This window comes from Macaca fascicularis, chromosome 1, assembly GCF_037993035.2.
Source record: "Macaca fascicularis isolate 582-1 chromosome 1, T2T-MFA8v1.1".
Lineage (NCBI taxonomy): Eukaryota > Metazoa > Chordata > Mammalia > Primates > Cercopithecidae > Macaca > Macaca fascicularis.
In genome coordinates this window covers 37,290,210-37,315,321 of record NC_088375.1, presented here as the reverse complement: position 1 = coordinate 37,315,321, position 25,112 = coordinate 37,290,210, and the positions used below count along the sequence as shown (strand labels likewise).

General features: G+C 52.0%; 1 protein-coding gene across 7 annotated transcripts in view; it reads right to left on the bottom strand.

Moving 5' to 3' along the window:
* Nucleotides 1-4,386: 4,386 nt before the first annotated feature.
* The window catches only part of LOC102138309 (protein FAM163A), a 71,279-nt gene continuing 50,553 nt past the window's right edge, over nt 4,387-25,112 (bottom strand). For 3 of the 7 annotated variants that reach the window (XM_015446324.3, XM_045393420.3, XM_045393422.2), the window contains exons 2-5: nt 15,787-15,817; nt 13,546-13,637; nt 8,180-8,524; nt 4,387-7,589 (exon numbers count right to left, since the gene is read on the bottom strand). In XM_015446324.3, the coding sequence (XP_015301810.3) occupies nt 7,179-7,589; nt 8,180-8,272 (504 nt within the window). In that variant the 5' untranslated portion in view covers nt 8,273-8,524; nt 13,546-13,637; nt 15,787-15,817 and the 3' untranslated portion in view covers nt 4,387-7,178. Of the gene's footprint in view, nt 7,590-8,179; nt 8,525-13,545; nt 13,638-15,673; nt 15,819-25,112 lie in introns of those variants that run through there. The other 4 variants (XM_065532358.1, XM_065532382.2, XM_015446321.4 and 1 more) reach the window with 3 other exon arrangements.

The following is a 25,112-nucleotide window of genomic DNA, read 5'->3' as shown; positions in this document are numbered from 1 at the left end:
CAGCCTCAAACTCCTGGGCTCGAGTGATCCTCTCACCTCAGCCTTTCAAAGAGCTGGTACCACAGGCATGTGCCACTACGCCTGGCTACTTTTTCCCATTTTTCATAGAGACAGGGTCTTGCTATGTTGCCCAGGCTGGTCTAGAGCTCCTGGGCTCAAGTGATCCTCCCATCTTGGCCTCCCGAAGTGCTGGGATTACAAGCATGAACCACCACACTGGACCAGCACTGTGAATATTTATTAATACCACTGAATTGTATACTGAATTTAAAAATGTTAAAATCACAAATTTTATATTATATAGTATATATTTATTTTTACTGCAATGAAAACAGATACATATATTTTTTGATGGAGTTATGCTCATTGCCCAGACTGGAGTGTAATGACACCATCTTGGCTCACTGCAACCTCCGCCTCCCGGGTTCAAGCAATTCTCCTGTCTCAGCCTCCCAAGTAGCTGGGATTACAGGCATGCACTACCACACTCAGCTAATTTTTGTATTTTTAGTAGAGATGAGGTTTCACCACGTTTGTCAGGCTGGTCTTGGACTCCTGACCTCAGCTGATCCACCTGCCTTGGCCTCCCAAAGTGCTGGGATTACAGGCGTGAGCCACCGCTTCTGGCCAACAAAAATATTTTTTAAAAATTCATGGGCCAGGCGCAGTGGCTCACGCCTGTAATCCCAGCACTTTGGGCAGATCATGAAGTCAGGAGTTCTAGACCAGCCTGGCCAACATGGTGAAACTAAAAATACAAAAATACAAAAATTGTCTGTACTAAAATTACAAAAATTGGCCGGGCGTGGTGGTGCACACCTGTAATCCCAGCTCCTCAGGAGGCTGAGGCAGGAGAATTGCTTGAACCTGGGAGGCAGAGGTTGCAGTGAGCCGAGATCGTGCTACTGCACTCCAGCCTGGGTGACAGAGTGAGATTCCATCTCAAAAAAATAAACAACAACAACAACAACAACAAAAATTCATACAATGTGAATGAACCTGTGCCAGCTGACACTGTTTTTCACTCTAGCCTTCTGCCCTTTACCTTGTGGGGAGAAAATTGTTCGGCAGTTGGAGCATAACAGGCCCTTTGCCTGTTGAAAGCCCCCAGAGAGGCTCAAAGGGAGCCAAGTCCCTGTTCCAGAGCAGGAAGGCATGGCGTGTCCTTTCCTAAGACATGCAGGATGTGCTGCAGGCCGCTCTCCACTAACAAGACATCCCTCAGGGCTCTTTCGGAGACTGAGGCAGGAGGATCACGAGGTCAAGAGTTCAAGACCAGCCTGGCCAAGAGACCACCCTGGCCAGTATGGTGAAACCCCGTCTCTACTAAAAATACAAAAATTAGTTGGGTGTGGTGGCGGGCACCTATGATCCCAGCTACTTGGGAGGCCTAGGCAGGGGAATTGCTTGAACCCAGGAGGTGGAGGTTGCAGTGAGCTGAAGATCGTGCCATTGCACTTCAGCCTGGGTGACAGAGCAAGACTCCAACTCAAAAAAAAAAAAAAAGAAAAGAAAAAAAAAAGAAAAGTTTCTTTAGGACATTGGTCCTCCATCTTCTCAGTTGGAAGCTCCCGGAAATAAAGTCATCTTCCTTACCCCAGCACCTTCTCTCAACTTATTGGCTGTCATGTTGTGAGTGGTAGAGTTTGGACTTGGCTGTACTGCTAATGATAGTGCCTACCACATGTGCCATTATCATTAATGTGAGGCATCACATTGGGACCAGAATGCCCACTGTATCCATTAAAATTAAGTGAGGTGTCAGCTCACCTAATTTTTTTTTTTTTTGAGATGGTATTTCACTATGTAGCCCAAGCTGGAGTGCAGTGGTGCAATCTTGGCTCACTGCAACCTCTGCCTCTGGAACTCAAATGATTCTCAGTGCCTTAGCTTCCCAAGTAGCAGGGACTACAGGTGCCTGCCACTTCGTCTGGCTAATTTTTTGTATTTTAGTAGAGGCAGGATTTGACCATGTTGCCCAGGGTGGTCTCGAACTTCTGAGTTCAGGCGATCTGCCCGCCTCTGCCTCCCAAAGTACTGGGATTACAGGAGTGAGCCACCGTACCCAGCCAGCTCACTTAATTTTAATGGAATACCGTGGGCATTATGATCCCAACTTTACAAGTGAGAAAACTGAGACACAGAGAGGTCCCCAAAGTTGCCTAAAGTCACACAGTAAGTGGTAGAGCCAGGATTCCAGCTGAAGTCGCCTTCCACATCCCACCTTCTAACCGCTGCCACTAGACTGCTGTGTCTGCTGGGGTGTTAGGTCACAGGAGAAAAGAGAGAACGGCTTTGTGACCCAGGAGCTCCTCCTTCATCTCCTCCTGCCATCCGCAGCACGGGCCAGCTGCGTGAGGGGTGCTGTGTGCTGGGCTGGAGGATGCAGCCATGTGCAGCTCCTCCTGAGGCACGCTGTGAAGGTGCAAGCGGTGTGTTCTGACAGGTTGTGGACTACGTGGTTCTCCACCCAGTGAGCTGACGGCAACGAAGGAAGGATGGCCGTTGGGAGGGGGAGCTGGTGGAGAGAGGGGCCAGCTGGGGAGGAGGGCGGAGGAGTAGCTTGAGTCAGACTGAGGAGCGCAGGGGAGGTGCTGGCTGTCCTTGTCACTCTTCCTTAGGAAATGCCTCTGTCAATGCCTGGGGTTCAAGGAGTGTGGGCCGTTTTCTTTCTGAGTTCTGAGCAAATCAAGCTGGGGCATTCTGGGGTATGCTGCCCTATCCCAGGAGTCTCAGCCTTAGGTAGTCTGGCAATCTTCTCCTATAAATAATCAATAGACCCTGAACAGCACTTGTAAACTTGAGCGTAGAAAACTGGGTGAGACGTTTTTATGGTGAAAGAAGCTTCTCCTTGAAGTCCCCCCAGAAGCCTCAGGGGCAGAGTGCCAGGGACAGGTTTTGGGGATGTGGGCTGGATAATGCCATCATGGGGCTGCTGGAATCTGGGGTGCCAGAGCTGCTGGTTGGAAAGCCCCCGGGTATGAGGGCAATGTGCCACTTTGACGAGGGCCTCTGCCTCCCACTTTTTTGGGCCTGAACAGTGCAGAGGATGAAAATTTCTCACCCAGCTTTCTATGTTCAAGTTTACAAGTGCTGCTCGGGGACCACTGATTATTTCCAGGGGAAGATCAGCAAACCACCCAAGGCCGAGACTCCTGGGATAGCGCAGCGCGCCCCGGAGTCCCCCAGCTCGATTTGCTGATAGCTCAGAAAGAAAACAGCCCACACTCCTTGAACTTCAGGCACTGACGGAGGCATTTTCCAAAGAACAGTGACAAGGACGGCCAGCACCTCCCTTGCATTCCTCAGTCTGACTCAAGCTGCTCTCCACCCTCCTCCCCAGCTGGAGCTGAGGCTGAGGGCAGTTGAGGGCCACCAGGGAGAAGAGCTGGGTCAGGGCTGTGACCCGCCAGCAAGCATGAGGCCAAGCAGATGTGCTGGGTGAGAGGCTGGAGTCCAGGTGGGAGCGGGCTGCCCTGCGGCGGCAAAGGACATGGCTGGAGGTTGGGATGGGTGCGAGGTCGAGTGTGCCTCAGGGTCCGGTTTCTGTTCCCATAGGACAGCTGTGGTGACAGAGCTGTGGCCAACTGCTCCCTGGGCTGAGGGTGAAGGAAGCTGTGCTCCCACTGGTGCTAGGGAAGGCTGCTGCAGGGCTGGAGGCCTGGGTGCTGGACTGCTGGGGAAGGCTGCCTGCTGCACCCCCAAGCTGCAGTCAGGGCTCGCCCTGAGGCCCTGAGGTGGGGAGAAAGCAGCTCTCTCATACACAGCCATGTGCACATGCGCGCGCGCGCGCACACACACACACACACACACACACACACACACACACAAGACGCTCTCACTTCATCCCCGAATTCTCCCTTCCACACACAAAGCTAGTTTTCAGTTCTCCAGTCCCCCTCCATCCCTCTCCGCTTCTGTAGTCTCTGCTGGGCTGCACTGGGGATCTGGTCCCAATTCCCCCCTTCCCTTGCTGCCCCTGTAACAAAGGGCTGCCCACGTGACATGATCTCCTGAGGCTTCAGAGAAGTGATTTTACCCCGAGCTACACAGGCGGGAAGACCACCAGCCTGGAAGGTGTGTGGTGGGTTGGGAAGACGGGAAGGGCAGGAGCAGGGGCCGAGGCCTGGGTTGCCCCCCAGGGAAACTCACTATCCTCAGCAGGGCCCTTCAGCCACTTTCCCAACAAGCAGCAAATCTCCGCCGATTGAACTCTGACCGAGGCAATGGGGGCCCGCCAGGCAACAAGGTGGAGGTTTGCTAGCGTGGGAGCAGGGACAGCGTTGAACACAGACGCTCTGGGTGTTGAAGAGGAGGCTTCACCCTTAAATCCACACCAACTGCTCCCTTCACTTCCCCCGGTGAAGAACGAAGGACCCTGTGGGATTTCTACTTCGAATCTCTCATTTATTCCGACATTCACTCGGTTGCGACTCCAAGTTATCAAAGATGCAAGACAAGAAGTCTATAGCAGGAGTGGTGAAGTGGAGGTGGAGAAAGACTGCGGAGAGGGCTGTGTTCCTGGCCCCTCCTTCTCTTCCAATTTAGGGCACCGTTTGAAAAGAGTACAAATAGTGTCCCTTAGCACAGACTAGACAGCAGAAAAGGACAGTGCAGTTGAGTGGGGGAGCTCCCTTTTCCACAGGGTGGGGCCCTGCAGCTGCAGTGGGCAGGCAGGCAATCTCCAGCCTGGGGTTGGAGACCGTGCCCTGAGCAGCGTGGGCTATGTGGGGAAGAGCTGGGGCCCACTGTCTCTCCAATGCCCCAAACCCAGATTGTGATTTGTGGGGCTGGCAGGGCTTAGCTAGGAAAGCGGCAGGAGGGAGGGGATTGCACAGGACGCTTGCACTCAGGGACCCCATCGATCAGGGGCAAGAAGCGGGTGATGGTTAATTGGGTCTTGATTTTTACGAAGGCAGGATGTAGGAATGATGTCATTTCTGGCGACGAGGACGTGGCTGCTGTGGTTGATTGGCTGTGGAATTCCAGGGGAGCAAGGCACTAGGAAGTGGGGAACGCTGCCAGGCCCAGCAGCTCATCAGGAGCTTGCACTTGGCCCAGTTAGGGCTGGCTGTGGGATGGGCGTGCTGAAACTGCTGCCGTAAGCTGCCCCTCTGCGCCAGGAGACAGACCCCATTACCCCACCTACAGCTGCTTCCTGGTACAAGAGAAGTTACCATTTGAAGTGACTCCATAGGAGAGTCTGACAAACATGCTTGCTTTTCACTGACAATTAAAATTGTTTTGCTGCTAATCTTGTTTTATGGTGGTCTTTCACCCATCAGCAAGCATCCCTGCACACAAGATCGGAGAGTTGGGTAAATACATCCAGGCCCTGCCAGGATTAGGGCAAGAGGGAGTGGTCTGGGCCGGCAGATCTTTTTCGGAAATTCTCACTTCTTGGAGCACTAAAGGGTTCTTAGTCTATCTGGGCAAGCCTCATTTCCCTGGAATAAATGGAATCTCAAGAGACTAGTGACTGGTCCTAGAGCTAATGAGTGACCAAAGTGTGACCAGAGCCCAGGTCTGTTTCTCAACCCAGGGCACTCTGATTCTAGATTGAGATGTGAGGTGACAGGTGCCTTAATAGTGGCGCAAAAGATGTGCATTCCCCTCCTCCTCCCTGCCCGCTCCCTGCTCCCTCAGCGGCACCCTGACCTTCGTCAGATGCAGAATCAAGATTTCAGCAGGGGGGCCAGCCCTTTCCCTGCCCCACCCTCCTTGAATTCAGTGACTCAGGAGTGGGAGGGGGTTAGCTATGCCCTTAGAAGGGGGCCAGCTTCTGCAGAGGCCACTGGAAAACTCATCAAGATACTCACAAAGCATAAAGCCACTGCCACATTCTAAGTGGGAAGTCGGAATTGGAAATGAGGCTGGTGTGAGACACAATAAAAGGCTCATTGCCAGGAGACTGGGGAGTAGGGCGGCCAAGGGAGGGCGGCGAGCGTGGAATCCCTAAGTCACGTCCCTCCCATCCTCAAGACTGGACTGTTGCTCTGGTGGGTTGAAGATCCTGCTCAACGGCATCACGGGTGGATGCTCACGTAGAATGCCGGGCTCTGGCAGAGTTAACGTGGTTTCAGCCGCTGCAGCATCGCCCCACGGAGACTGGCTGCAATGGGGATTGGCCACGTTAACCAGCTTTCGTTCAAGCTGTTTGGGTATTAGACTTTTCCTTCTCGATGGTACATGGGAGACCTTTCCTTTCTGCAGCTCCTGAAGGTACAAAGCCCCTGGGGCCTACCCGTGGTGACTGGTGTATGTGTGTGTGTGTGTACACCTGGGAACGGGCATGCACACACCCTCACAGGACTGCGTCCACGCAAGCTGCTCGGCGTGGTGGGCTGGGCCGAGAGACAGTCAGCTGGTCTCTTTGCTAAGCTACTAGAAGTCGGCTAACAAAAATGAAAAAGCTTCTCCAGCAGGGGGCGCTGGTTCCTAAGGCAGAGAAAGGATTTCGGGGAACACGGTTAGACAGTCACTTTCTGGTGCAGTCCCCACAGGCAACCTTAGGTTTTAAAGTCAACTTGACGTGTTCCACGAGGAAGGGGGCGGGTGAGATGTGATACGTTCAGGAATCAACGTCCCTACGGGAGCAGCTACAGTGACAGCAGTACTTATGGTAACCAACTTACAAAACTTGGTTGTGAACTAGCTGTTGAATTCATCTCAGCAAGCTCCCCCTGAAGCAGTGCTGTTGACGCTCCGCCCCTCGCTTCTCCAGTGCTGGAATTGCAGCTCTCACTTCTCCCTTGCCCTCTGTCCGCTTCTCCTAGGCACGAATGCTTCATCTCCCGTGGACCCTGGAGGGCTCCAGAGCCTTTGCTGAGCTTTCCCCCATGCTCCTTTTTGCAGTTCAGCAAATTCAGGGGACTGGGGCACACTGCAAGGGGTTGTGGTGGTGCTGGGGCTGCCAGAGGAGTGTCCCAACCAAGAAACTGGCGAAGCTGCAGACTTGACCTAGCAGTGCCCCACCTCTGGGCCACAGAGTTGGAGCCAGGCCCTGTCCTGGTTCTCAATGCACTCAAAAGCTTAAATCCTAGCAAACCCTCCACTGCGGAGCGAGAAAAGCCAAAGACACAGAGACAGCCCCTGTGGGGCTGCTGGAGGGTCATCCACTGCCATGGCCCCCGCCAGGGCAGCAGTGTGGGTGTGTGTGGGGTCAGGGGTGGAAGGGTTTACACGTCTGTACTAATAGCCCTTGGATTGGTGAAGGCCTCACGCCCAGAGCCTGGCCAGGTCACCGGGTAACTCTGGGGTGCTGCCAATTTGAGGGATGGGGGTCCCCCCTCTTTGTAGCATGTGGGAGCAAAGGAGAGCCTCTCGCCTCCACCCCCATTGGGCACCATGTCAGCCGTCCGTATGTAAAACGGGGAGCTGTACGGGGAGCAGGTAGTGCAGTGGCTCGCGGCCACCCCGCAGGGCTGGCTGCAGGGCTCGCTGGTGAGAGGTGCCAGGCTGCCTCTGCCGTCCAGGGCCTGGGAGCTGCAGGCATTGCAGCTGGGGCCTCTGGGATGCGTGGGAAGGTCGTGCTCGCGCTCCTCCTCCTCGTCTGCATCCTCGGTTCCGCTCTTCTTGCAGCAGTAATACTGTGCGGAAGGGGAGAGGGATGCCTGAGAGGATGAATGCTTCCCCGACCCCACGCATTTTTTAGTGTGCACAGGTGCCCCTGCCCCCTGCTCCATGGAGAACCTAGTGCCAGGCACTGAACCCCAAGGGCTTGCTCCACACGTTTCTATTCCCGGCTTTGCAAGGCCAGTGTTGCTTTCCCTTTCCCCTCCCACCACTCCTCGCAGTAACTCCAGGCTGTGGTTGAGTTGGGCAGGGACACACACATATTGAGGACAGGGCTGGGGCTGCTGGCGGCAGCTTTCAGAGCCTCCCCAGAATGGTGCTCTTCCCGCGCCCCTGAAATCTCAGAGGTACAGGAGACACAACCCCATGAGCCCGTATCTCCCCAGCACACTTTCTGTGTGCTCTGAGCGGGCAGGCTGGGGGGTGCTTAGCTTCCTTCTGACCAGCCCCAACTCCCAGCCTCCTTGACTTACGCCTGCCATATTCCATGGCTTTGGGCTCTGTGGGCCCTGAAGTCAGCCTCCAGTTTCTGCCCCCAAAATTTTTTAATTTTGAGGTTTGCTGGTGGCCTAGCAGCCTCTGGCTACGGGTCCCGGGGACTGACCTGGAGCCTGCAGTAGCACAGGACGGCAATGATGCAGAGGAGGATCACCGTAGCTAGGATTCCGCCAGTGATCACAACCGTTCCCGCTGTCATCCGCCCGGCGCCCCATCAAACTCTGCAAAGATGTGCGGAGGGCTGAGGACCAGCTGTGGCTGCAGCCCTGGGCTGGGCCGGGGGGAGTCTTTCTGGAGCTGCCCCGAGGCTGGGGCAGGGGGCCTGAGAGCAGCAGGTGCAGGGAGGGCCAGGCCCCAGGGGCTTCCTGAAGGCTGAGGACTGGCTCTGGCTCCAGACTGGGCCAGCCTAAGTGGGGGAAGTTGGAGGTGTTCGGCACAGGACAGATAACAGCTGCGGGAGGGAAGAGAGAAAGCTGAGTGCTAATTCTGCCCCTTGCTTCTATCCAGTTTCAAAAAGTTCTCACGATCTTTCCCCTTTGGTGCTCTTCTCGCCTTTCCTCTCCCCTCACACCCTTCTTAACCCCAGCTTCTGCGTGGCTCCAGACACAGAGGAACAACTGCTGCTGATTGCGGGGCTCCTCCCTGTGTGGCATCATGCTAAGCACCCCCACGCATCTTACCACATCCTCGCGATAACCCTTCAGGGCAGTTATTAGCTATCCCTACTGCATGCATGCTAAACGAAGGCTGAGAATAATTTGGCTGCGATTCCACCCAGCCCATTCATCCCCAAGGCTGTGCTCTTGATCCCTGCCATCCTGGCACACACCCCAGTGGTCCCTGAGCCCTTGTCCCGGGCTGGCGGGGAAAGGGCCAACTCTCAAAAACATCAGGTGACTCTTCTCTGGCTCAAACCCACACTTCTTTCAGGGGTATCTCTGTTCTTCAAACCCTCCTGAAAAGCAAGGGCAAGGCAAGCCCAGAGGGCGTGGTGTGTGGCATCCTGGGCCCTGGAAGGCTGTGGCCCGACTGGGGAGACTGGTCCTGGCTTCTGAGGCTGAATGAACAGGACAGCGGCAAGCTCTGGGCATGAGGCTGTCCTGGCTTCAGGCAGATTATCCTTTTAGGTCAGTAAATGCGGATTTCTGAGCCTCCCAGGTGCACTGGGACCAAGGGGGCAGGAGGGTGGGGACTGGGGACTTGGCATCTTGGAGATGGAAAAATGACTAGATCACTTATGTTAGTAAAGGGAACGGTGACCTGCAAGACAACAGAAAGGACAGAGATGTTGGAATAAGAGAGTTACCCGCTGAAAAAGGCCAGAAGGGTTAGATGATTCCCAGCCAACCCTCATTTTGCTTTCTTCACTGTGTGGCATATCATCAGTGAGCCCACATACCCCAAGTCTGGGTCTCCAACTGCTAGCAGATGGACATTTCAGTGGATGTCCCAGTGGTCATCTCAAACTCAGTTGTGACAGGCTAAAGTCATCACCCTGCTCTCCAAATGGACTCCCCGCCTCTGACCGGTCTGTCTCTGTTGGTGACTCCACCATAGCTGCCCCGAAGGGCTTTGCAAGTTGTTTATTACTCAAAGGGTAAGTGGGGCTAGAACCCAACCGCACTCTGCTCACAAAGCTGTGCACCCTGGCGTGTTCACCGGGTAAAAGGGGTACCTTTATCTCTTCACCCAAATGTACCACCTGTCCACCACTGTTGTCCTAGAGAGCTGCACCTGCCCAGCAGCGGGGCTCCAAATCCACTCCTGCTCTGTGGACTAGCAGCGTGGGCATAACCTGGGAGCGCCACTAGATAGATGGCATCTCAGGCCCTCCACAGGACTAATGAGTCAGAGTTTGCATTTTCACAAGGTCTCAACTGAATAAGTTGCACATGAGAGTTTAACAAGGCCATGGGATGTTCCCCCAGCTGCCCAGAATTGAAACTCCTCAAATTCTTCTTTGGCTTCCCCAGTCTTCTGTCGCCCACTCCAGTGAAGATTGTCACCTCTCAAGCTGCAGTGGCGCAATGGTTTCCTAACGAACTTTCCCAGTTTTGTCTCTGAGTACCCTTCCTGCCACCAGCTGTTAAGCCTTTCTTCACATCCCTGGGCGTTTCTGTGACTCTCATGCACCACATTGCCTGCAGGATACATTTATCTGCCCATAAACTTTTAGAGACAGCTTCAAAGGCATAGCCATCCCCCAAGTTCCTGCACGCTCACCCTATTTATCTTTCCCTCCTCACCTCCCTTTCTTCCGCCTACGTGATCTGCTGCCCCATCATGCAGTCCCATTGTTCCTTTTTTTGGAGATGGAGTCTCACTCTGTCCCCCAGTGTGGAGTGCAACGGCGCAGTCTCGGCTCACTGCAACCTCTACCTACCAGGTTCAAGTGATTCTCGTGCCTCAGCCTCCCGAGTAGCTGCGATTATAGATGTGCAACCCCACACTGGGCTAATTTTTCTATTTTCAGTAGAAACAGCATTTCACCATGTTGGCCAGGCTGGTCTCGAATTCCTGACCACCCACCAAGTTGGGTGATCCACCCGCCTCGGCCTCCCAAAGTGCTGGGATTACAAGTGTGAGCCACAGTCCTACAGTTCTTAAGCAGCTTATTGCCTAGTGATGAAAATACACGGGGCAACCCTTACGATACAGTGTGAGACTCGTAGCCACAGAATCGTAGGCCAGAACTGTGGAACACAGAGTGGGGCAGCTAATGACTCGGGGGGAGATGCTCCACTGCAGGTGTTGTATTGAGCTGAATCCTAAAAGGTGAGTGACAGCCTATCCAGTAGACAAGGTGGGGAGGGAGAATGAACAGTCCAGGGGTGTGAAGAGAACAGTTCCAGGAACTTCGAGGGATCTGGCGAGGCTGGGACAGGCCAGGGCAGGCATGTGCCTGGAGAGGCGGCAACCCGGGCAAGGAATCCGGATGAACTCTCCTGGAGGCCGTGGGGGTTCCTGAGGGGGCTTTCGACAGGGGAGTGTGTGGTCTTTCTTTTTCTGTCTGTTTCAATCCTGCCCTTCCTTCAAGGTTCTGAGAAGCCTCCCCTGAGTGCCCCAGCCCTGATGCTCTCTCACTTCTGGGCTCCTACTGCAATGCCCTTCATGGTTCGCTCTTCAAATCCCACTTGGTGGGATAAGAGTCAACTTTTCATGTGGGAACATGTTGATTCCTCCACTATATTATAAGTCCTCTGGGATCAGGGGTTGTGTCTTACATGGTCTCCTATCCTCTGCAGCCTTAGGCACCATGTCTGACACATGGTGTCAGACTTAATAAAAGCTCACTGTTTAGCTTGTCACAGCCCTGGCAGTTATGACTGTGACAGACCACCAGGGGGCAGCAAGCTGTATCTCTCAGCTCAATCCAACGGCAGACTGGAGCGTCCCTGTTTGAGATCACTTTGATTTTGCCCAGGTGCATGGTGGGCCATGCTTCAGAGGTTTCTTGGGGCATCTGGAGGCGGGGCCAGATGAATCTCAGCTTGGGGAAGGCTTAGGCACTTTCACTACAGCACCACTTCATCCCCCCAACACTTCCCTGCATATTCATCGCTGAAGGCTGCTTATGGACAGAGAGGTCTAGGAGTGACCTGAAGCTGGGGAGGCAGCAGTGATCCACCCCACAGACAGGCTTGGACTAGTGCTCCAGGATGTGCTCAGCCTGCTTTAGGAGACAGGGAATTATGGAGAAGCCGTATAAGAACAGTGCCCTCCCTCCTCCCTGCCTCTGTCCTGGGCCAGCCCTCTTTCAGGACCACACAGGTTGCGCACAGCAATGGCCTGGACATTGCGGGCATGGCAGTCTGGGCAGAGCTGGGGTTCTCAAGGCCCAGGTTCGAGGATCACCTGTGCCACTGAGCAGCTACCCCATATTGGAAAATGACCTTCTTTCTCACTTCTGAAGCAAAGATGAACAAAACACTCAGTTCTCACATTCCTCTGTCTCCCTCGCCAGTAGGACTGTAAGGAATTGTAACCAAGGATCACCGATCTTCCTCTGAGTTCTCAAGTGTGACTGTGAGGAACGAGGGGGATGGGTGTGAGAGCTCTTTGTAAACTAGAAAAGACCCCACAAACAACCATGTTTGTGGGGAGAAGGAAGGTCTAGACCTGTTGTGGCTGTTTAGGTCTGGCCTTAAAATCATAAGCCAGGAAGGGACATGTAAAGGGTGTGAGATGAACTAATCAGCTCTCAACAGTTTCCCTGAAGGCTCAGTACTAATGGAAAAAACAAATTTTTTTTTTGAGACAGGGTCTTGCTCTGTCACCCAGGCTGGAGTGCAGTGCTGTGATCTCGGCTCACTGCAGCTTCAACCTCCAGGGCCCAAGCGATCTTCCCACCTCAGCCTCCCAAGTAGCTGGGACCAAAGGCATGTGCTACCATGCCCGGCTAATTTCTGTACTAACGGTACAGTTTAGCATTTACATTCCCACATTCAGTGGCTCTCTATGATTTCAGGAGGGCCCATTGTCTCTGCAATTAGATGCAAATGCTGGCAGTAACTTCTTATACCCAAACAGCAGCCTACAGTTTACAAAGTGCTCCATTTATGCTCTCTTATGGCGGGCGGGCTCTGAGATGGCCCAAGTGGTCACTGCCTCCTGGCAGTTATGCCCTTGTGTACTCCCCTCTGAGTATGGGTGTGGCCTGTGACTTGCTTCTAACTAACAGAATGGGTAATGGGATGTCACTTCTGTGAATAGATTATATAAGATTCAGACTATTCTCTTGCTAGCCATTGTCTCTGATGGTTTTGATACTGAAAGTTGCCATGTTGGGGAAGCCCATGTGTGAAGAAACCTAGGGTGGCCTCTGGCCAATTCCTGGCTGGGGACTGAGGCCCTGAATCCAGCCCCCCAAAAGGAACTGAACAGCTACATACATGAGAGTGGAAGTGGATTCTTCTCCAGTTGACCTTGGGGATGAATTGACAACCCCAGCTGAGACCTTGAGGCAGAGGGCCAACCAGCCACATCTGGACCTCTGACCCACAGAAACAGAATCATTGTGTATTATTTTAAGCTGTGGAGTTTGTGGTCGTTTGTGATGCAGCAAAAGATAGCGAATACACATTCTTGAATCTTACAAAAGCCCCAGCAATGCTGGAGGAGAAGCGAGACCATTAAGTCATTTTTCTAAAGTCACAGGATAACAAGTGTCTGCGTCAGGGCCCACGGGCCAGTGCTGTGGAGTTTCTAACACACCAGCTGCCTCCTGAGGTGTCCTGAGGACAGGAGAAAGGGGTCCCTATGTTCCCACCCAGGTCTCAGCAGGTCTGGGGCAGAATGACTCAGTGGTGGCCAAGTCAGGGAACGGGGGTAGCCAGAGGACAAACCTGCTGCCCACTAAAGAATCCTAAGGGCCTTCCCTCTGTGACCAGGACTTTCTGAAGCTCCTTCCCCACTGGTGGCCCAGACACCCTCTCCCCAGGGAAAAGGGAGTGGCCCGTGCCTTACACTTACGTGAAACAGCTGGAGCAGTGGTGGCTCAGTCACGCAGGCTACGCCTGAGCAGACAGCAGGTGGGGGTGCGTCATGGCCAAGGGCATCAGTCCCTGCCAGAGAAGAGAGAGGAAGACCCATGAAAGCTGGACAGGAAGGCTGAGGACAGACAGGCTCCTGCTGGCCCCCAGTTGTGACCCCACGGCTCTAGAGTGGAAGTCTCTCCAGGGGTTTGCTTCTTGAGGTAAACCTCCGCGGCTGCCTTGGTTTCCGAGGCCCCAGCCTAAGAACCTGAGGACAGACCTGTAAGGTTACATCTACCCCAGCTGTGTCTCCTTCTCTCTGTGGTGCTTCTGGAACCCTGTGCCCAGGGCAGCAGCAGAATGCTGGGCATGTGTCTGGGAGGTGATGCTGAGTGGGGCAGGGCGCTTGGCTGGTTTTCTCCTGCTCCACTGGAGGATTTGGATCTGTGCCCAGTGGATGCGTCCTTGTTGCCTGCATGACTGACCCTGCTCTTAACATACCTCTTTCCCAGCCCCTTCCCCACCGTTTCCTGGTCCTATTTTTTCCCAGTGCCTGGGCTGCACACTTCCTTCCCCTACTCCAATATCCTGACTTCTATCAGGCCAAAGATGGCGACTGGACAGCCAGAGGAGCAAGTTCAGGCTGCTGTGCTGTTGGGGGAGGGGGAGGCAGGGTCCTCCTGAGACATCCAGGAATCCAGGGTAGGCTAATTTTTGGGGGTCTCTTTACATTCTTTTATTTGTTTATTCATTTAACCAATCACTCTAACCCAGGACAGGGCTGATCTCTTTTTTTTTTTTTTTTTTGAGACACAGTCTCACTCTGTCACCCAGGGTGGAGTGCCACTGCAGCCTTGGCCTCCCGGGTTCAAGCGGTTCTCCTGCCTCAGCCTCCCAAGTAGCTGGGACTGCAGGCAGCCACCACTGTGCCCGGCTATTTTGTGTTTTTAGTAGAGATGGGGTTTCACCACGTTGGCCAGGCTGGTCTCAAACTCTTGACCTTAAGTGATCCTCCCGCTTTGGCCTCCCAAAGTGCTGGGATTACAGGCTTGAGCCACTGCACCCGGCCAGGACGGTGTTGATCTTTAAATAACCACTCAACATTATTCGCAAGAGTCTGAACCCTACACTGAGAGAAGGAGGGAGAGGAGGGATGCCCTGTGGGGGTGATGCTCAGCCCTGGCTCAGAGTCCCGAGGAGGAGAGGCCTCCCTGGGTGGGGGATGTTTGTATTGGGGAGGAAAGCCAGCCATTAACCATATCCACAGAGCCACTTTCCAAGGGGACAGGGCTAACCACCTCCAGGTTCTCACCCTTGGCCAGAAGCTGGAGGTCAAAGGACAGACATTAGCATGATGCTTCAGGGACTAGGCCTATCCGAGCCCAGCAGCTCTCAGGGGCAGAGCCCTGGGGAAAGCTGAGAAGGAGGCAGAGTGACTGCATGACAGAGCAGCCCTGTCCCCATTATCACCTCCCTCCGAGATCTAGACCTTCCTACACTCTCCCACCTCCTGCCTTGGACATTCTGGGCACTTGGGCTTTCTTTTCTCCAAGATGTTCTCACTCAGATTAACCTGTGACGTAGAGTTTAATGTCACTGGGTATCACAGAGGGGCTCTTCCTGCACGAGTTCTGACACGGCAAAGGATAGAAATCAGAAGGCGAAAGGGAGTCTAGGGCAGGGCCCTCTTCCCCTGGCTGTGCACAGACTGTACAATGGGAATGTAAGAACATCTGTCTCAGGATCCATGGATGCTTTCACCCGCTTTAGAAAACATGGATAGGACTGTAACTTGGTGAAGGTTTGGTGAGGGGATTTCCATGGTGAGAGGCGTTGCTGAGCTATGTATCCCAAGGGAGGAGGGCTCTGGGGCTGGCTGTCTTGAGTCAATATTGTGTAAGTGTCAACAGGGAGAAGACCTCCACTGAAGAGGCTGCGGGCAGCCTCCAGATGCCCAGAGGCTGAGCAAGGGGTTGCAAGAGACTCCTGGGACAGAGATGCACTGCTTGAATGGGTGAAGGGAACTTCAGGAGAGAGGGGTCCAGTCCAGCAGGGAACCCCAGGAGAGCCCACAAAAACATTTTCAAAAGCAAGAGCCAGTTTTAAGTTTCTCCAAGCTCTCTAACCAGTAAGAACCCCGAATTTCAATCCTGGCAAGTGATAAAACAGCAGCTCCTGGGTGGTGGTAGGGAAGAGAGAACAGGGCGATGTAGACAGCAGAGGGACGTGTGGGGCCCACCTCAGGTGCTTCCAGCTTGAGCAGAGCGAAACTGGAAGAAAGGAGAAAAACAATGCAGTCAGAATAAGAGTGTTTCATTACTCATGATTATTATGCATTTTTTTTTTTTTTTTTTGAGATGGAGTTTTTCGCTCTGTCACCCAGGCTGGAGTGAAGTGGCGCAATCTCAGCTCACTGCAACCTCCTCCTCCTGGGTTAAAGCGATTCTTCTGCCTCAGCCTCTCAAGTAGCTGGGATTACAGATGCCCACCACCACCCCCGGCTAATTTTTGTATTTGTAGTAGAAATGGGGTTTCACCATGTTGTCCAGGCTGGTCTCAAACTCCTGACCTCAGGTGATCCACCTGCCTCGGCCTCCCAAAGTGCTGGGATTACAGGCATGAGCCACCACGCCCGGCCTCTGATGCATTCTAATGTCTGAGTGGACTATCTATAACTTACAGTAACTACAAGGCTATCACTGAAGACTGGATGAAAAAGCAATGGGATTGGATCAAGTTTTTTTTTTTCTAGGGGCAGGGGAAGATTTCTCCCACTGAATACATTTTACAGGGACATTTGAAGAAAAAAAATTAAAGTTGCTTTTTGAGCATAAATCATGCAACGTGCTTGTTACTTATAGAAAAATGATCCATGGAAATGTAAAGACTCCAGTGTCTTTTTAAGAAACTTTTATTTTAGGTTTGGGGGTACAAGTGCAGGTTTGTCACACAGGTAAACTCATGTCATGGGGGTTTGTTGTACAGATTATTTCATCACCCAGGTATTAAGTCTAGTGCCCAATAGTTATTTTTTCTGCTCCCTCCCTCATCTTACCCTTCACCCTTAAGTAGGCCCCAGTATGTATTGTTCCCTCTGTGTTCTGGGTTCTCATCATTTAGCTCCCACTTATACGTGAGAACATGTGGTCTTTGGCTTTCTGTTCCTGTGTTAGTTTGCTGAGAATAATGGCCTCCAGCTTCATCCATGTTCCCGCAAAAGACATGATCTTGTTCTTCTTTATGGCTGCATGGTATTCCATGGTGTATATGTACCACATTTTCTTTAGTCTGTCACTGATGAGCATTTAGGTTGATTCCATGGCTTTGCTCTTGTGAACAGTGCTGCAATGAACATTTGTGTGCATGTGTCTTTACAATAGAATGATTTACAGTATCTTTATTTTCTAGATGATGAAACGAGGTTCAGACAGGACAACTGACTTGTTTAACACACACAGCAAGGCAGAGATGGCACTGTAGAGGTCCCAGGCCAGGGCCCTTCCATTTGATGTTGTCTCTCCTTCCAGAAGATCTGCACTTATTTCATCAGGAGCTAGGGTGTCCCCTGAAGTGGAGTTGACGGTAACTCTGGCTTGACAGTAACCATTACCTGAGCCATGCATTAAAAAATGGAGACTCCAGAGTTACTGAAGCAGCATCTACAGGGTGGGGCCCGGGAATCTATATTCTTAGCAGGTTTGAGCCTTACCATCTGGCCTTTTGGAAAATGATGCAAGAAGAAACTTCTCTGGGAGGATTTCAGTCTGGAGGCAGTAGGGGAGGGGAGTGATCCTGCAGAGCCTGTGGCATCATCTGGTGCCCATGACAAGAGTGGCTCTGGGTTCTGTGTCCTGAAGGCAAGCAGGCCAGGGGGCAGGAGGAGGGGGAAGCCTAAGAAGAACCAAAGGCATGTGGCATTAGCCTGGGTGGGGATGGAGCCAATAAAGTGGTCAGATGGGGGGCCTGGCCGGGCGTGGTGGCTCACGCCTGTAATCCTAGCACTTTGGGAGGCCGAGGCAGGTGGCTCACGAGGTCAGGAGTTCGAGACCAGCCTGGACAACATGGTGAAACCCTGTCTCTATTAAAAATACAAAAATTAGCTGGGCGTGGTGACACGTGCCTGTAATCCCAGCTACTTGGGAGGTTGAGGCAGGAGAATTGCTTGAACCCGGGAGGTGGAGGTTGCAGTGAGCTGAGATTGCACCATTGCACTCCAGACTGGGCAACAAGAGCAAAACTCTGTCTTAAGAAAAAAATAAAATAAAAGAATGGGGGCTTTAAAGCCATTCGTCTAGTAGAGGCTGGAGTTGGGCACTAAAAGCCACCCTGAAAGAATGTGCTGGGAAATGGGTCTCTCACTCCCCAGGAGACCAGGGGTCTCTGCTCTATCTGAAGGGCCCCCTGTTCTCAGTGACCTCAGCCTCACTGAAGCAGGGTCACCTCGCCTCACTGCCTGGATGAATGCTGGCAGGAAATGCCAGCTGCGGCTGGCACCAGCACATGTAATTAACCATCGACTGCCCCCTGCTCCTTGCTCAGCCCCCTGAGGAGCACAGGTTAATTGAGTGGGGCCTAAGCACCGGCTGATCTCAATTTCTCTGATGCAATTAAGCCTTCTCCACTCATTTATTAACTCATGAAATTGACACAGCAGGTTAGCAGCCCCAGAGAAGAGGAAGCTGTTTTTCCTTGTTACCTGTCTTCCTGTCCTGCAATCCTCAGGCAAGGCTGGAAGAAGGAAATGGGGAAGGGGTTCCCTTTACTTTGATTGTACATATGCCCATTACAAAGTCTTGACCCCCAGGATGAGGGTTTGAAGAACTAGTGACCACATGGGTTCTCTTACCCTAGATGGGTAACTACAGCAGCAAAGAGATGTGCACTCTTTGAGAAAGGGTCTCTCTGGGAGATACAGGACTCTTGCAAATCATCAAGAAAAGACCTCCAAGAACCCCAGTGTAACAGTAGGCAATGGACAAGTGGTTACCCTAAAGGCTCCCAAGGAAATGAAAAGATGCACAAACTCATTAGTAATTCAAGAAATACAAGCTGAAGCCACAACGAGCTATCACTTTTTACCTTTAGATTGGCAAAAGTCAGGAGCAGGATAATGCCGAGCATTGGTGCAGATGTAGGTATACAGGAACACTGGTGGTGGGCATGGCTGGGGCAGCCACTGAGGGAGTGACCTGGTACCACCTAGTCACAGCAAGTACACATATGGCCCATGAAATAGCAATTCTGCTCCTGGTTCGATGTCCCTGAAATTTCTTAACACAGCCATAAGGGGTCATATGTGAAGATGTTTGTTACCATGCTGGGCTGTTTATGATGGCGGGGACTTGGAGGCAACCTCAGTGATCATCACTGAGGAGCGGACCCGAAAACTCAGGTAGATGCTATCACAGAGGATATGCACCTGCTGAAAGCAGAGGACCAGATGTGGCACCGCAACACACAGCAGCGAGGAGAAAGCTTAGCACAGTGGTAAGAGAAAGAACGAAACAAAATCAAACCACCAAGCATGAGAGGCATAAGAATTCTGCTTACATGGATTTAAACTACAAGCATACAGATCCACAATCCACATGTTCGAGAACACATACCAAAAAATGAATACACATCATGGCTGCCTATGGAAGAAGGTAAATGAAAGTGAGAGTGAGAAACATAAATAAGATGTGACAGATCTTGCACAGACCAATGATCATGATACTGTGCTATGATCTGAAGAACACCGTTAACTTAGTCTTCTGCATCTGAAGTCCAACTCAAACAAAAAGAGAAAAGAAAGGAGGCTTTCCCTTCCCCCAGGGAGCCTTTCAGGATTGACTAAATGCTGCACATTTTTGTTTGGTCTTCCTGAGGCCTATTTGTCCTCCAGTATTGGCGTTTATTGATACACGGGTATCCTGTGGGTATATTTTGCTTTCTTCTTTACAGTTTAGACCATTTTGGGGCACAGACTTGGAATCACGTGTCTTTGTTGAGCTCCACTCCAGCCACCTGCCTGGTATCTGCACATTCTGAATGCTGGAATGACCAGGTCTAAGGGGGAAGTTGCTTTGCACAGAGTGCTGTCCCCACACAGAGCCCTCCATCCTGCTGTGCTCTGCTGTGCACAGTGGAAAGAGCACTAGGCCAGGAGTTCCAAGATTTGGGTTTAAACCCTATTTTCTGCATTCATTACCTGGGTGACTTTGGACAATTAATGATCTCCTTGAGGCTCATCTGTAAAACGGAGATAAATAATACACCTTTCTCTACGGGGTGAGGATTACCTGGGAAAATGGGGGGGACGGTGATCTTTAAAATCACACTGCCTTCTTTTTTTTTTTTTTTTTTTTTTTTTGAGACGGAGTCTCGCTCTGTCGCCCAGGCTGGAGTGCAGTGGCCGGGTCTCAGCTCACTGCAAGCTCCGCCTCCCGGGTTCACGCCATTCTCCTGCCTCAGCCTCCCCAGTAGCTGGGACTACAGGCGCCCGCCACCTCGCCCAGCTAGTTTTTTGTATTTTTAGTAGAGGCGGGGTTTCACCATGTTAGCCAGGATGGTCTCGATCTCCTGACCTTGTGATCCGCCCGTCTCGGCCTCCCAAAGTGCTGGGATTACAGGCTTGAGCCACCGCGCCCGGCCACACTGCCTTCTAAAAAGGGCTGACGTTGTCCCAAGAGCCTCAGGGTCCCTGCAGTTAGCCCTCCGAGCTGCTCACGGCAGATGTCTCCATGCTCACTAGTCCCTGGGTGAGTCTGGCTGTGCTGAGGTTTGGGAGTGGCCCTGGGAGAGCTGTGTGGGCGCTGGGTGGCAGGCAGATCAGGGAGGGTGGGGTGAGGAAGAGAGATGAGCCCTGAAAAGCAGCTGAGGCTGGGGGATTCCGCTGGGTCTCCTGGCCAGTTAAAACTCCCAGCAGTCAGCCTCTGCAGAAGGCTTCCAGGAACTGGGAGGTGTCTTACTGAATTCCAGGTTTTTGTGGTGATGACTCCTCAATGTGAGTGATATTTTTCTTCTCCGTGGCAATCCAGTGAAGGGGCTGAGTGCCTATCTGGGTGCATATACAAAGCCCACAGAAGACACTCACAGCGAGAAGAATTCGGTGGAGGGAGGAGTTTGGAGCCAGAGGTGACCATGAGAACAGCAGCTCGCAGAATAGAGTTTAGGTTTCCACTGAGCCCTATTATGGGGGTTTGAGCAAGTCGTATCTAGATCCTGCGGAACATGTGACTCCAGCTCACATTTGAGTTATGCCTGAGGTAATGCGTGTGAAAATGAGTTTATTATTCCTCTTCTCTTCCGTTCCATCCTTGATGAGCTGCTCGGAACAGAACATGACCCGCAGGCTCCTGATCATGACCTTGACTGGACCTTGTCTGGCTGGGCCTTTGTCTCAGCATCCTTGTGGAAACTCTGTTATTCCCCTCATTTATCCTTCATCTACTACTTACTGAGCACTAAGGAAAGTGCCTGGCATGGAGCCCGGCCCCAGGGACACAAGATGAGAGGCAGAGTGCCCCCGAGGAGCTCACAGGAGGGGACACAGACAGAAAACATGGCCTGTCCTCTGGTTTCAGGACCTCCAGTGTCCAGTCCACCTGTGGAAGGCCTGGGGGTGACTCTGCAATCTCTGTCAGACCACCACGGTCTGACACGGCTTGGAGCGCACAGACGCCCTGGAGTAGGCACACCCATCAGGCTTGTTCAGTGCTTGGGGTTACAAATAAATATTTGCTGCAGATAAACAGAGGTGCCCTGCTCCTCCCAGCCAAGGGCTGCCTCAGAGGTGCTGCCTGCATCCTGGATGCCTGTCAAGGGCAAGGCTGAGCGTACCCCTTCCCTGATTGGGGTAACACAAAACAGGCTGCTCTGCATGTTTCTTCAGCAAAAACTGTGCTGATCACGGAAGAAGAGTGGGCACAGGTGTGGGACCCCTGCACTGGCAGAGCCTGAGAACCTGGCTGTGGTCCCCTTGGGCTGGGGAGGGGCTGTGACTTTGTTCTGAAGCCCCACAGCACACTGTTTCGTGTCTGCCTTACTCACCAGTGAATCTTTAGCCCTAGAACATAGGAGATGCTCAATATGTATCTGTCTAATGCAGAAACTAGCGTCTAGAGCATGCCATGTTTATTGGAAGTCTTCCTTGTCACCATCCGCCACACTGCCCACGTGTCTCTGCCGCAGAGTGTCACATAGCACCTCAAGCTCCACCTGCCCCAGCTCCCAGCCTTTTCTGATCCTTCCAGGCCTCTCTTCCTGAGAACCTCAGTTTTGCCTATAGTCCATGTGACATAATTGGGACTTAGTTATGTGTCATTTTACATGAGTGTGGACAATTTTATGCAGATAACGCTAGTCTCTGGAGCTCTTGAGGTTCTGATCACAGGTCTGTCTGCTCCGCTTCGGAGAGGCCGGTGCTGAGGCCAGTAAACCTGTTAAGGGTTTGGTTCATGTTGGACTTGGTTTTGTTTCAGTTTCTGCCTCTCATAACAATGTTCACTGACAGTTTACAGAGTTTTCCTATGCTTTATCTTGTTTGTCTCCTAGGCATGGCAGATTTTGATTTCTCTTACTTTACAGAAAATATTAGGTTTAAGAGGGCCAAGTGATTTGGCCACGGTCACATGACTATTTCCGGGACGCCCTGCTGCCCCTCTTCTTCCATGACCAGAGTAATTCTTGCTATGCATGGAACATGCCGAGTGGCCCATCTCCATGCCACCCTGGCTCTTCTAACTCCAGAGTCAGTGCTCTTTCCTGGCCTACCACAGCAGCCTGAATCCCTAGCCATTCGCAGGAGGCATGGGGACACCATGGCCTAGCCTAGGGCCATGGGATAGGGCTTCACATTTCACAAGTCTGTTGTGTTGCACTTTATGACTTGGATTTCTCCCTATCTGTCCTTGATTGTTTAGAGGGTGTTCTGAGATTCCCTACGCAGCAGGCCTGCAGCTCAGTGACGGCTAAACAGACTTGCTAGGAAAGGCAGAGGCATCTAGAGGGCTTGTTTCACTTCTTCAGCGAGATGTCAGCAGACTGGAAGAAATCCAGTAAGAACACAGGCCACTGAAGGGACAGAGAGCTTGATTTCTGAGGCAGAAGGAGATAAGGAGAGGGGCACTGTGTTAGGCTGACAAGAGGGCCAGAGGGAGCTGGCTGTAAAGACTGGCCACGGAGCCCAGAGTCCTCACACTCAGGGTGGCAGGACGCGGGAGGCTTGCAAAGGAGTTTCCAAAAGGGACAGGACGGAACTAGGTTGATTAAATTATACCAAAGAAACTTTAGACCAAGTCCAAGATGAATCTCACAGAAGGATATACACAAGTACAACAGGGACATTTGGAAGCTGTGTCCATCCACGTCGTGCTGGGAGGCTTGGGGAATATTTTTGAGCCGCTCTCTTCTCCTTTCCTCCATCCCAGAGGGCCTGGCCTATTTATCCCGCCAGTCGGATCTGACTGGGCCAGGCTAAGGCTCGTCCAGAGTGGGACAAAGCAGCTTCTGGGTTAGGAGGCCTTAAAAAACGTGTCAGCATTAATCCAAAATCCTCAACCACATGAGAAATATTCTAAGACGGGCAAAAGTGCCCCAAGGAGGACTGTGAAAAGCCCAGGGGCAGGTGATAAGGTGAAAGCGGCAGCAGGCCTGCTGAGTGTGCGCGTGGTGTGCAGGGCTGCACTGAAGCCACCGGAGGGCCATCCAGAGGTAGCTCCTGAAACAACAGCAAGACACCAGGGGAACCCCATGGCATAAGCCCCATGTGAGACACAGTGGAGCCTGCAAACGAAGGATCCCACTGGATCAGAACAAAACGATGTCCTCAGCCACACGGACGGGAACTTCCACCCTCACTTGGAGAGTTGGAATGGGACATTCACATCTAAACACATGCCTTGTATTCTTTTTTTTTTTGAGACGGAGTCTGGCCCAGGCTGGAGTGCAGTGGCATGATCTCAGCTCACTGCAACCCCCACTTCCCGGGCTCAAGCGATTCTTGTGTATCAGCCACCTGAGTAGCTGGGATTACAGGTACCCGCCACCATGCCTGGCTACTTTTTGTATTTTTAGTAGAGACGGGGTTTCGCCATGTTGGCCAGGCTGGTTTCAAACTCCTGAGCTCAGGCAATCCGCCCATCTCAGCCTCCCAAAGTGCTGAGATTACAGGTGTGAGTCACTGCGCCCGGCCATGCCTTTTATTCTTAATAGTTAGACACACACATGCTTAAGTCAACTGCACATCAACACATACAGTTCCTATTCCACATAGGGGTTTAGTAATTCTTAACTCATTCTTTGGGTATCTTTGTCAAGGTCCAAGTAAAACTACTAGAAATTGGCCTAGTTGACTATTAGAATCAGTATAATCAGTATTCTGAGACAGCAAAACTAAGGAAACAGCATCTGTATCCCAACAAACCTCTGTTTAGATTTTATTTTTTAATTGACAGATAAAAATTATATATAAAGATGATGTACAACATGATGTTTTAATATATGTACACATTGAGGAATGGCTAAATCAAGCTAGTTATATGCATGACCTCACATACTTTGTCTTTTTAAGGTGAGAACACTTAAAATGTACTCTCTTGGCAATTTTCAAGTATATATTGCTAGGAACTATAGTCCGCAGGCTGCAGAATAGATCTCTTGAACTTATACCTCTTGTCTTGACAAATCTTATTTCTTTTTTTTTTTTTGAGACAAAGTTTTGCTCTTGTTGCCCAGGCTGGAGTGCAGTGGTGCAATCTTGGCTCACTGCAACCTCTGCCTCCCAGGTTCAAGCGATTCTCCTGCCTCAGCCTCCCAAGTAGCTGGGATTACAAGCATGTGCCACCACACCCGGCTAATTTTTTGTATTTTTAGTAGAAACGGGGTTTCACCATGTTGGCCAGGCTGGTCTTGAACTCCTGACTTCAAGGGATCTGCCCGCCTCGGCCTCCCAAAGTACTGGGATCACAGGTGTGAGCCATCACACCCGGCTGACAAATCTTATTTCTATCTGAGAAACATACTCTGACTTCTCTGCAGGGGGCAGTCCCGCGATGGCTCTGAGAGCTGAAATCATTATCACTTTGCACCCTGTAGCTGGGGTGAGGCGGGATGTGCTGATTCTAAACTGCAGCTTCTCACTCTTTCCCAGAAGTGGAGGTGAAAGTGGGCAGGAGCCCCCGTGTCATACACAGGCCTGTGAGCTAAAGGGGTGAGAACTGCCTGTGGTAGCTAACCCATGGGGGAAGACTCAGAACGGATGGTCCAGGTAAGCCTGCTGTCCTAGAGAACAGGTTAGGAAGGTTAGCAAGAGGGCAACTTCACAAGTCCTTTATGTAACAGAAAAACATAGTAGGTTAAGATACAGGGTCTATAGCCTTTCCCCTCTTCTGCTTTCTGCTAAACGCTGTCTACCATCTCATCTTGTGGGCTGTGCAGACTTGGGGTAAAAGGTAAGTTGGGAGGTACCATGCTGTTTGGGTTTATATGTTACAAAGGTCAGAGTAGCCAACCTGGTGTACTTAGACAATGAGAGAAGAGGGGGAGAGATCAAAGAGCCAGCATGAGAGGTGTGTGAGAAACATG